The sequence below is a fragment of the Misgurnus anguillicaudatus genome, chromosome 2 (assembly GCF_027580225.2).
Source record: "Misgurnus anguillicaudatus chromosome 2, ASM2758022v2, whole genome shotgun sequence".
Taxonomy (NCBI): Eukaryota; Metazoa; Chordata; class Actinopteri; order Cypriniformes; family Cobitidae; genus Misgurnus; species Misgurnus anguillicaudatus.
This window is the reverse complement of record NC_073338.2, coordinates 12784129-12797938: the sequence shown is the minus strand read 5'-3', so window position 1 is coordinate 12797938 and position 13810 is coordinate 12784129. Positions and strand designations below refer to the sequence as shown.

General features: G+C 38.3%; 1 protein-coding gene across 1 annotated transcript; it reads left to right on the top strand.

The window, feature by feature from the left end:
* The first annotated feature begins 3964 nt into the window (after positions 1-3964).
* Positions 3965-5163, top strand: LOC141351391 (polymeric immunoglobulin receptor-like). The gene is made up of 5 exons (XM_073858078.1): positions 3965-4048; positions 4155-4494; positions 4585-4878; positions 4970-5008; positions 5105-5163. Exons 1-5 carry the CDS (start codon positions 3965-3967, stop codon positions 5161-5163), a joined length of 816 nt encoding a protein of 271 aa, XP_073714179.1.
* The last annotated feature ends 8647 nt before the right edge of the window (positions 5164-13810 follow it).

Below are 13810 nucleotides of genomic sequence, written 5' to 3'. Positions count from 1 at the left end.
ATTTTCGTGAGAGCAGGTTGGGCTCCATAAAGTCAGGCCAGGGAGCAAGTGTTGAGTAGAGCAAAGTAATATTTAAAGGGCATATGAGTTTTTTTACAGCACTGGGAATATGTCACATCTCTAGCCAGAGGTGTAAGAGTATGAGACATGTTATTGCAATGAAAGAGATTGTTGTTATGGTGACATATCATTCTAAGTGAGCATATCATGGATATCGAAGACGGAAAAGTGTAGTGTTGATTCAATCAGCGCTTAGATGATCGATGAATATAATGAGGGCGACAAGAAATTCCGAAAGCTTTTACACCATTAATTTGTAGAAAAATCCAACCAAGAAAAACAGTTCAATTTGTGCATTTGTGATGAGGTGAACACGAAATTACGTTAGCCAAGCCCAGGGGGTACGATCACCAGATCTGTCTTGAACTGCGTTCAAACGTACCGAGAAACCCAGGAATGGGCTTGGGCAGAGTGTTCGCATGGGAGCAGAAGAGTGAGGCTGCACCACACACGTTAGTCAAGCCCGGTGGGGAAAGCAGACAAAACACAATCAATGAGGAAAGGGAGACTTACTCACAGTAGGTATCAAGCATTAAACCAGACACAGGCAGAGGACTCGCGGGGAAAAACGAGGCACGTCACAAACACCAAACATACAGGTAACAGCAGAAGTTTGTAAAAAAACAGAGAACAGTCCAGTAATGTGTATGTTTGATGATTTTATATCCAAATGGGAAAAACATAAGAGAAAGTGATGATTGATGTTGATAGATATGGAGGAGATTGAAATACTGGTGATCAATTTGATTAAAAACAAATAATCCAAACATACAGGCTTTAAATCAGGACAGGAATGAGCTATCAACACCGAACTTGGTACAGATACAGTATGTATGGGCCCAATCCGGGTCACATGCAAACGTATCATTGCTAGACCACTGGTGCTATAATGCAATTCCCGAATCAAATTTATATCTGAATCAATCTGAATGACATAACAAAATGAGGGCTTGATTATATGAGTCAAACTTACAAGTAGCCAAAGAACATCATACAGACTTGCGGGTTGTTTATGTAATTCATACTGAGTGTCAAGATCCTAAACGCCTGAACCCCGGTAATCACTGCTTGCAAATATATTTATTATTTTTTTATAATAACTATACATTTTTGTACCATTCACTTTGTATGAATTCATATGAATTAGCCAATTTGTAAATACGTATGAATTTCCATAAGATCAGACTTGTTGCTTTGGATAAGAGTCTCTGTTGAATGTAAATGTAAAAAATTGTTATCTAAAAGTCATAACTTTAAGCTCCGAGATTAAATAAACAAAAGAGTTTGTACTGGATGCAATCACATTTTGCTGTTTTACAGATGGGTCCATGGAGAGAAGTGGACTACAAAAACACATCAGTAATTTTCCTGAACACCCCAGCTCCAGCAGGTGCACGTTTTAATGGAGAATGTGTGAGGAGCCCTGTATCACATTAAACACTTAAAACACACTTCAAAGCTTTTATACATAATGCTTCATGATTATGGTAAAACAATAGATATGTAAAGAATTACTCAATTATTTCAGTTTAAGTCATCGGTTACAAATGTGAAGATACAACCCCAAATCAGAAAAAGTTGGGACACTGTAGAAATTGTGAGTAAAAAAAGGAATGGAATAATTTACAAATATCATAAACTTATATTTTACTCACAATAGAATATAAATAACATATCAAATGTAGAAAGAGAGACATTTTGAAATGTCATGCCAAATATTGGCTCATTTTGGATTTCATTAGAGCTACAGATTCCAAAAAAAGTTGGGACAGGTAGCAATAAGAGGCATGAAAAGTTGTACATATAAGGAACAGCTGGATGTACATATGAGGAACAGCTGGAGGAGGACCAATGTTTAGGAATAGGACTGTTGTCCCCTTTTTGTCTAAAACAGGCTTCTAGTTGCTCAACTGTCTTAGGTCTTCTTTGTCGCATCTTCCTCTTTATGATGCGCCGAATGTTTTCTGTGGGTGACAGATCTGCAGGCTGGCCATTTCAGTACCCGGATCCTTCTTCTATGCAGTCTTGACGTTGTAATTGATGCCGTATGTGGTCTGGCATTGTCATGTTGGAAAATGCAAGGTCTTCCCTGAAAGAGACGACGTCTGAATGGGATCATATGTATCTAGAACTTGGATAAACCTTTCAGCATTGATGGTGCCTTTCCAGATGTGTAAGCTGCCCATGCCACACGTACTCATGCAACCCCATGCCATCAGAGATGCAGGATTCTGAAATGAGCGCTAATAACAACTTGGGATGTCCTTGTCCTCTTTAGTCCGGATTAAATGGCATCCCAGTTTTCCAAAAAGACCTTCAAATTTTGATTCGTCTGACCACAGAACAGTTTTCCACTTTGCCAAAGTCCATTTTAAATGACCCTTGCCCAGGGAAAATGCCTGCCCTTCTGGGTCATGTTTAGATATGGCTTCTTGTTTGTGGCCTACAGAGTTTTAGCCGGCAACGGCGAATGGCACAGTGGATTGTGTTCACCGACAATGTTTTCTGGAAGTATTCCAGATCCCATGTTATGATTTCCATTACAGTAGTGTTCCTGTATGTGATGCATTGCCGTCTAAGGGCCGGAAGATCACGGGCATCCGGTATGGTTTTCCAGCCTTGACCCTTACGCACAGAGATTGTTCCAGATTCTCTGAATCTCTGGATGATATTATGCGCTGTAGATGATGAAAACTTCAAACTTTTTGCAATTTTTCTCTGAGAAACTCAGAAAACTATTTTCTGCTGCAGCATTGGGGGAACTGGTGATTCTCTGCCCATCTTGACTTCTGACAGATACTGCCACTCTGACAGGCTTTTTATAGCCAATCATGTTGCCAATTAACCTAATAAGTTGCAAATTAGTCCTTAAGCTGTTCCTTATATGTACATTTAAATTTCTGGCCTTTTATTGCTACCTGTCCCAACTTTTTTTGGAATGTGTAGCTCTCATGAAATCCAAAATGAGCCAATATTTGGCATGACATTTCAAAATTTCTCAATTTCAACATTTGATATGTTATTTATATTCTATTGTAAATAAAATATAAGTTTATGAGATTAGTAAATTATTCCATTCCTTTTTTACTCACAATTTCTAAACATTGACATTTCTTCACATTCAACAAGTAAATAGTTGAAAGGTCACAGTTACATTTAAAGGTCACCTTATATGGCAAAGTTTCAGGTCCAAATACCCAATAAATCATTTACTATACCACGTTGAAAATGCCCATTTCTGTGTGTCTCTTTAAATGGAAATGAGTTGCTGCTTCCCTCCCTGTTTACTGTTATCTTTAACAAAATCATACACCATTTATAATAAGACAATCACTATATTTCATTGTTAATAAGGAAGGTGTGGTAATGTATTAAGCATATTTAAAATAGTGCTTATGACCTAACTGTGGTCTTTGGATGGCTGTGAGGGAGGCCTGAACAAAGTAAGATTGTTTGTCACATAAGACTGTTGAGGTTTTACAGGGATTTAAGAAAGGTGCAGCTCTTTATCATTACAATGTGGTTGTGTATACACACAGGTGACATACAATTATGGTAAAACAATATTAGATGACCTTTAATATATTTGCTGTGTTATGGACAGTACAGAATCTGTGAACATACAACATGTTCTTGTATCAAATGATAATCACACACATCATATTAAAGTCTTTAACTAAGATCTGTTGTATTTTTGTGCCTACTGACTACAAACAGTTCAGTACTGCAGTAACTCCCTACTTTAGTTTTATTTTTGTCTCTTTGCGAAGTAGTGTAAACCCATGAAAGTAAATGCAAGGAAGTGAAAGATGCTATAAACATCTAACATACAGCCACTGTAATGACAGATGATCTCCTTCTCCTTCAGTGACTGTTTCTGTTTTATCAACCAAATTAATTGAAAATGTATGTGGACATGATGAAAATATGGAGAAATGAAACATCACAGCTGTTTGACATACGGACAGTCAGGCTGAAGTTTGTGTTGGTAATTTTTTGGCTTATTGCAGGTAGGTTTCATGTCCTCCGGTGTTGATGTTTTTCTATTGTTCTATTGTTTCTATAGAAACTCTGTTTAACTGAAATTGTAAAAGTTGTTATTGTATTTATATATTGTAGGTGGTGAATGTAGGACAGTAACTGTTCAGACGGGTGGTAATGTTACTATTCCATGTCATTATGAAAGTAAATACACCCAACACAAGAAATACTGGTGTTTTCATGCAAAAGCAGCTTACAATTACTGCTCTATTCTTGCATATGCAAATGAAACCAAAGGAGACGTGTCAGTAATTGATCATCCTGATCAGAGTTTATTTACTGTCACTATGAGAAACCTGCAGGATCAAAACACTGGAACTTACTGGTGTGCTGTGGAAATTGAAGGAGTTACCTTGGATGTGACAGAGCAGCTTTATATCACAATCCAATCATGTATGAGATTTATTTCTACACTTCATCATCAGATTGCTCTTGTTTCTGATAAATGTCAATGACAAATATCATCTGTCTGTGTGATGACAGCTCCTGATCTCTCTGTGATGTCCAGCAGTGTAAGTGTAGATGAAGGTGGTAACATCAGTGTACAGTGTCTCTACAGCACTAAATATAAGAATAAACACAAACAGGTGTGCAGATATAAAGACAAGAGATGTTACACAGTGAGAAGATCTGACACATCCCAGTATGCAGTTAAGATCAGTGATGATGGGAGAGGATCTTTGACTGTGGTGATGTCTGGACTGATGAAGAGTGATTCTGGCTGGTATTACTGTTCTGTAAAACATCTACAGGCCCCAGTTCAACTCACAGTAAATGGTAAAACTCATTCAGTTATCAAAGCTACAGATATAGCTGCTAGATAAAGAAAAATAACTCAAAATGTTTTATCTTCTTTATCTGGGTTCAGGCTCGGAAGATGAATTCACTGTTACTAATGCAACAACAGGTGATTCAGATTCAAAAATAATTAAATAATGTGGTAGGTGATTTAATGATAATATAAAGCATTCAGTTACTTATTGTTTGCATTTCTCTTTGACAGCAGTGACTACAGATAGCAGCTCAACAAGAGACACCATAGACATGTTAGTAGTCAGTTAAACATTTCACTTTGTAATCTTAGTCATTTTATTTGTGCTTTAAGATTCATTTTCCAGTGCACTACATTTTGCATTACATTTATTTTCTTATAACTTTTTGTTTTGGTTAGTGAGAATAATAAAATATAGCTTCAAATATAGCTGTGCTCTTTCCTGCATGTAGGTCTTGTCTAGCTTTGCAGAATAGCATGGCCTTTAAAATATGCTCAGTAAGGTCACTCTGTACGATTTATGGTAACATGAAGCATTGTTATTTATTATGACAGACAGTATGATGATCTGAAGATGTGGCCTCTACTCATTGTTCTGCTTCTGCTGCTGATTCTGGTTACTGTGACATCTGTAATGCTTAGAAACAAACACAGTCAGTATTACATTACATTTATATTCATGCATTTTGTCAACTTTGTGTTGCATGTTTACTAACAACACAAGCAGCCCACTCGGACATCATATTAGTTTGCGTCAATTTGAAGCAACACTATGTAGTTTTTCGACCTTTAAATAATGTCTCTAAAATGATTTCAGTGGTAGAACAACCCTTAACTGGACAAATTCTACTGCTGCTGCAACCTGAGCGGCCTGCTAGTGGCTGCAAGCACAATCTTACATGGAGAGCTACATAGTGTTGCTTTAAACTTATAATTTCTCCTGTTCACATTTAAATGAAAGCAGAGGGACTCACCCACAGACCACTCCTACAAAGTAATCAGGACAGAAGCGGTCAAAAGTGGACAAAAGAGACGGATTGAAACACCAGGTGTAAATGTGAATGTGTCTCTCTCATCCACATCTGATCAACCAAAGCGCATCTTAATACCAGGTATAAACAGGGTTTAAATTGGGCTGGGGCCATCTGGGCTTCGGCACAAAGGCTGAAGGTCTTGCTCTGCTCCACACCAGTGTGCCTGGCTTCCCCCTTGTTCTGGTGCACTGACGCGAAGCAAATAATGTTTTCATTTATTCCTATGAAATATAGGCTTTACGCTCGTGAGTGCGGGGCACCAGCGACAAAAACGGAATATAGGTTTTTTAACGCTCATTTGCACGACGTGTCAATCATTTTTGTCACCATGCGCTTATCTACAAAAAAAACACAGCACGTGAAGTCTTACTTACATACCCTTTGTTGTAAATTCAATCTTTTGGGGTAACTTATGCCTAGAATTAGTCAAGTCTAAAAGTTTGATCAATTGTGTTTGATGACACAGGCAGCAAATGCATATATTAAACAGGCAAATTTTAAAATATTTTCAAAGCAACTTCAAAGCAGAAACGTATCATATTCTGTCCAGCATGTCACTGAAACACACAAGTGGCTTTGCTGTATTAAACATGTAACCCCCTCACCCCCAAAACACAGGGCCCCCCCACAATTTATTTAAACACAGCAACCAAATCAGCAAGAGTTGAATCAGTCAAAAAGGAAGGCAAAGATCTATAAACCAAATAAAAACAAAACAAACAAAACAGTAGGGCAATCCAACAAAAGGCAAAATCCAGAAAGCAGGCGCAATAATTATAACAAGAAAACAAACAACAGGCAATGAAAACGCTTGGTAAGGCAGTGAAAACTGGCAATACTTTTTAACTAAAGTTAAAATGAATTAACATGGCTACTTATACATGTGACAAACAGGAAGTAACCAATAAAGAAGTCCAGCCTCAGCTGTTTCACCAACGGCTCATCCCTTAAAATAACCCAGTGTATGAAAGATTTGTAAATGTTTTACATTTTGTAGTTTTAAAACGTAACAATGCTATGAACAAATGTTGCAAATACGTTTACATTGTACGCTTCAGCATCAATTTAAACATACATATGTTTCGTGTTTTTGAAAGTTACGTATTAACTTTCAGGGTGCACAATCTCTGAAAGCCAATGTTAACATTTGAAATCACCTTACCCCAATAGAATCTGGGCCTTCTTTTGATAGACCCACCCCACACAGACGGAATCCAGGAAACGATGTCAGTTAGTAGACACGCCCCTTACTGATGATTGGCAACAAGTGTGTTTTGGTACTCTGCCCGACTCCCTTTTTCAAAGTGTTTCTCAAAAATCATGCACCCCGCCTTTAATACTATAAATTAACAGTGAGACTAGGCTGGCATGTTTTTAGACATGTGCGGTAAATTGACTTTCTAGAACGATCCCCACCCTAACACAGTGACAACATGCTAACAACATCTAGAAAGAGTCTCTGGCACAACCGAAGAACCCTCTTGCTGTGAGACAACAGTACCAACCACTGAACCAATGTGCTGCCCATCATTTTTCTCACCAATAGAAAAGAAAAAAGCATGAAAAAATTGGTTTAATTAACATTACTTTATTATTCTCATCCACTGTTACATACCTCGGTTCTTTAGTGGGCAATACATTTTGTACCTTAAAATTAATATTATTTTTACTTATTTATCTCTAAATTCTTGCTAAGACATAAATTGAGGAATACTAAGAAGTTGGAGGTCTATTATTAAAAAAATGATCGAAGGGGAGGCTAGTGAATGATGCCATGGGTCACTAAAGACCCGATGTATGCCTTTATGGGTTAACATATATTTGGAGGGTTTTCACGACGCGACATCAGAGCGGAAGTCGCCATATTGGAGGCACTCTGCATCACAACAGAGCACAGGCACTGAATATATCCCGAACGTCGTCAAGGAAAATGGTTAATTATTGCCGTGTTTGAGGTTGTACCAACAGGACAGATTGAGAAAAACATTTGGAATATTTTCGACTTTCAAAAGTTGTCGCTTGTAGATGGCAAAGCTCAGGAAAAATAGTAGTATTGCTTTAGAAATGTGATTAAAGTACATAAAGTATAAAACAATTATGCTTCTACTTGTTGTGCTTTATTTAAAGAATACTTAATATGTAGTTTTAGTGTTTGCACAAAATGTACTTACCTAAACACAACTAAAATTTGCGCTGCAATGCCTTTAATGCCAGTGTGCTTAATTGCTCATAACAAATTCTCTATTGTAATGATAATAATATTTTTAATAGTAAATGGTAAAAACAATTATTGCTTTTATTGTTTTACTGTGTGCTTATTTTACTGTAAAGCACTTTGGTAGGACACTGACTATTTTAAATTGGCTATATAAATAAAGCTGACATTGACATATGGGCTCGGCATGAAAACCAGGTAGTTTACTATATCGGGATATGTAACTGAAGGAAGAAACGGGTCGTCACGGATCCTAGAAGAGGGAGCTAACTCGTAAGGATCTGCACCGCCTATAAATTGTAATTTCTCGAAATATCGTGCCTTTTCTTGTGGTCCAAGTCTATGAGGTGCCCCTAGGGACTTTTTTTCAGAATTACCATGCATATACATGTACTTTTCCTCTCACATACACATATGAAACCAAATTCATTCACATACTATAATGAAATGCTTACACACAAACAAGTGAAATGCTTTTACAAACACAACTGAAACGCTCTCACACATACAACTGAAAATATTACATTCACAAACACAACTGAAACGCTCTCACACACACAACTGAGATGCTCTCATACATACAATTATAAATGTAACGCTCTCACACACAACTGAAACGCTCTCACACACACAACTGAAACGCTCTCACACACACAACTGAAACGCTCTCACACACACAACTGAAACGCTCTCACACACACAACTGAAACGCTCTCACACACACAACTGAAACGCTCTCACACACACAACTGAAACGCTCTCACACATACAACTGAAACGCTTTCACACACACAACTGAAACGCTCTCACACACACAACTGAAAAGCATTTCAGTATGTTGTGTGAAAGCATTTCAGTATGTTGTGTAAAAGCATTTCAGTATGTTGTGTGAAAGCATTTCAGTATGTTGTGTGAAAGCATTTCAGTATGTTGTGAGAAAGCATTTCAGTTGTGTGTGTGAAAGCATTTCAGTTGTGTGTGTGAGAGCGTTTCAGTTGTGTGTGTGAGAGCGTTTCAGTTGTGTGTGTGTGTGAGCGTTATATTTTCAATTGTATGTATGAGAGCATCTCAGTTGTGTGTGTGAGAGGATTTCAGTTGTGTTTGTGAATGTAATATTTTCAGTTGTATGTGTGAGAGCGTTTCAGTTGTGTTTGTAAAAGCATTTCACTTGTATGTGTGTGAGCATTTCATTTTAGTATTTGAATGAATTTGGTTTCATATGTGTATGTGAGAGGAAAAGTACATGTATATGCATGGTAATTCTGAAAAAAGTCCCTAGGGGCACCTCATACAAGTCCTTCCCTATATGCCTTTGCATCTTGGACGCGTTTTCTGTTGTTTAGACATGTCTACATTCACTGAAAGTATCCATAGCGCACAATACTCCATTGTACTCCGTTCAGTTCTTTACACCAAGTGCCTCCACAATGAACATGACGTCAGTGAAAACCCTCTTTACTGATTTCTGGCTGATTCTTTAAATCATTTTGTATGTTTGTACTACAGCTGTCACTTTTGAGAAAAATCAAATTCAAACGGATATCGAATATCATGCAATGTATCCGAATATATTCGAATATCTATGTGCCCCCGCGCATCAAAAAAAAAAAAAAAACGTAATGGAGAAGTTATTAACAGTGACAGTCATAAACATGGCTGTCTGCACTACTTTTTTAACTTAATGTTTGAAACAGCAGGCTATCAACTTATGAATAACAACGACTCAGAACAGGTGACAACTTACACACCAGCAGGAGTAAGGCATATAGCCAAGCCCAAACGAAATCCGCGGCCGCAGATTTCGGCGGAAAACTCCGCTGAATTCCGCGGATATAATGCCCTTCATTGACAAGCACACACATCCCGCGCTTGAGCCTGTTTGTGAGAAGAAATCTCATTGACAACAAGCACACATACATAGACTGTCTCGCGCGTTTGTGAGCTGTAATAGACAAGTGCATTACTGTGCGTGCTGTTTGCTTGACCGTTTTTAATGATAGAGAGCGCAAACCATTTGATATTTGAGATGAAATTAAACTACCGCTTAAGCAGATTTCACTTGACTCTGTCGTCTATGTGACACGCGACAGTCAGCACATGATCATTTAAAATCCGTTTACAAGACAAAAGCTGTTGTTGTTTAAAGTTTACATTGCGTTGTAAAAATTATGAAATTATCTTCATACATGCTAATTTCATAATGCAAACATATTAACACAAGCTTTTTATTCTGCTATAATATTTAACACTATAAACAAAAATGTAATTTTATATACAAACTATAATTCTATCTTGACATGCACACTAGGTTCATGTTGGTTCCAATTTGATTCACTCTCTTGCGCACAATTGCCGTCGGTCTCACTCTCAGCCTCCTTCCTATTATGAGGTGTTACTGTAAAAAATGCGCTAAACATGGCATTTTAAAAACCGGAAGGTTTATTTATAGTTCGAATACGGATATGTCACGTCATGTTCGAATGCATATTCGAATATCGAATAAAAAGTGACAGCCCTAGTTTGTACTGATGAACAAGTACTGTTTAACTCTAACAAATTGCTTCTTTTACTAACAGGGAGAAAAAACAATCACATCTCAATTGAGGAAAGAGACAAAGCCAGCGATGAAGTGAGTAATAATGTTTAGGTTTGTTCATTTGAAATGCTTCAATATAGCATGGCAAAACCATCCTCTGCTAATTTGCTACGCTTCATAGACAGAGTCTGGCTGGGCATAATTGATAGGTGTTTACCGTCTCGTGAGGAAGGGCTTGTCTGAAGTTTAAAATTATTGGTGTAAACTAGGGGTGCACCGATGCCACTTTTTTGAAAAACGAGCACGAGTACTTGCATTTCAGTACTCGCCGATACCGAGTAGGCTACTTAATAAAAAAATTATTTAAATTTACAGGTAACAGCTTTAGTCATATAATTTAACAAAGAAACAAGGGACAAGTTTGGAATTAAGAACATTTATTTAAAATGAAAAGCATGTTGTATTCAACATATTACAAAATAAATAATTATATATAAAAAATTTAAACAGTGACCATGCAACTTTGGACAACACAAGGGGCATTAATAAACATCTTTGCTATTTAGTGCACAATATTTGAACAAACTAACAACATCCACCAAAATAGAACTGTGGCAGTCAGTGCAACTGAGGTAGGTATTAACATAGAGTCTAAGACGACTCACTTAATGGAGCCTATTTAGAAAAGTGAGTGGCAGTTTTTTTTTTAAGAAAAGTAGCTTTTCTGCATTATCAGCAGTCAGCCTGTTTCTTTTTCATCTATAATGTGTGACACTGAGCTAAAAAGCCTTTCACTTTCCACACTGCTACATGGGGCTGAGAGGTATTTATGGGCCATTTTAGCCAAAGTGGGGAACCTGATTTTGTTGACACCCCAGTACTTCAGAGGACTGTCTTCACGAGGGCTTGGGGCCTCTCCAAGGTATGCGTCAAGCTCAATGGCAGCACCTGCCGCCAGCGGCTGTGCTGCCTGGGGCTGCTCCTTAGCAATTTCTTCAAATAGAGTGTCCAGACAGCTGCCAGTGCTGGCCTGGGCCTTGAGGAACAGTTTAGCAGGAGGTTCTGCAGCTTCTGCCCGACTCTCCTCTGCCTCAGCTCTGGACATCATCTGCAGCTCCTGCTTCAGGTGCAGCTTGGCCTCCGGAACATTGTGGGAGAAGAAGGGATCTTTATACCTGAACAAAATTCATGAATGTATTAATATGTGGAAAAATAGGACAGATTTTAGTTTCCCCTAAACCACTGTCATAAATGCCAGCCATTTGGCTTTCTGGTAGTAATAAGGGAAATATATTTCATATTATATATATTGCATACATTTGTATTTGTGTATTTTAGTTACAAAAATATAATATAATCAGAGGCGGACACTACTTGAGTACTTTGAGTAAATTTTCCAAGGATCTCTGCTTTATCAGAGTGTTTGTCTTGGGAAAAAAATTACTTTACTAAAAAATGTTCACTACATTTTAAAGCATCGAATCATACTGTGTATTCCTTTTATATTGCATATTAAAATGGATTTATACCTAATTACATAAAATTGTGTACTTTTCCTTTCTTGAGTAAAAGTACAAAAAGTACTTTTTACTTAAGTAAAAAAAATACTAGATGTTTAATGTACTTAAATATTAAATATAAACCAAAAACTTGAAATTATGAAATGTAGTGCAGTACAAATTATGATAATATGCTTTGGAATGTATGTTTTCCATTGAAAAACACGGATAAAATACGAATATTTACGAAATACAAAAAATTTACTTTTATGTAGAAAGTAAAAATACTTTAATGTCTGCCTCTGAATATAATATTTGTTAGGGCAGGAGAACAGCCACAAGCAGGGAGGAAGGCACCAGCAGGGATCCTGGCATCAGCCAAGGACTGGAAACTCTCTGTAGATTTGGAGAAGCAGCTTAAATTCCCCCAGCACATTGTCAGCACAACGATGAGGCCAGATATCATTCTAGTCTCAGAGAGCACCAAGAACATCATCATCATGGAGCTGACTGTGCCATGGGAGGACCGCTTGGGAGAAGCCCACAAAAGGAAGATGACCAAATATGAACATCTGGTCACAGACTGCCGAGCACCCCCAGCACTCGCTTTTGCTCAATGAGGAACTGGAGCAGTGGTTCTCAACTCCAGTCCTCGGGACCCACTGCTCTACACATTTTGGATGTCTCTCATATCTGACACACTCAGTTCAGTTCATGGAATCTATCCTAACGAGCTGATGATCTGAATCAGGTGTGTTAAATAAGGGAGACATCCAAAATGTGCAGAGCAGTGGGTCCCGAGGACTGGAGTTGAAAACCACTGGACTGGAGCATGTAATACGTGCGGTTCCAGCGCGTCTGTACGTCCTGGCTGGTTGAGCTGTCCCTGAATGTCCTCGAGGCGGTAGTAGGCTAAGGCAGAATGTTTAAAATGCCCAACTATTTTCCGCCCCACTGCTATAGCATCAGCTATGCTCCTCTTTGCTAATAAGCCCTCACGAACAGCCAGTTGGAGCGTGTGCGCGACACACGGCAGACTTGGGAGCCCTGCATCATTCATGGCTTTAATCATGTTTTTGGCATTGTCACAAAGCACAACATGTACTGATGTTTTAGGTTTACCCCATGTCTGGAGCATTTCCTCAAACACATGCGCTATAGCCTGGCTGGTGTGCGAGCCGCGGAATTGTTTCGCATGTAATATGGCTTGTTGCGACGTGAAACTCTCGTCTATCCACTGGAAGGTTAGGCCAATTAGCGACACGGGGCTAACACTGCTTGTCCAAATATACGTGGTGAAACTAAACGCAGACGAGGCTTGCAGTAGGCTGTAGATATGTTTTTTCACGGAGTCGCGTAGTTTAGGCAGCTTCTTGTCAGTCAAGTAGCGGCGGCTTGAGACATCATATCTGGGCTCCAGAACATGGATGAGACGTAGGAATCCCACATTTTCTACCTTCGAGAGTGGGTGGTAATTCAATGCAATGTGATCGATAATTGCCTGTGTTATTTTAACAGGACGTGGATTGTCTCTGGACATTTTCTCACGTCTTGCAAGAGTTTGCTGCAGCGTGGGTTGTGTTGGTTTAGAAGCGTGGGTAAACTCTTTGTACTCGTTGTCGTGTTAGGTGCTTGATTAAATTACTTGTGTTA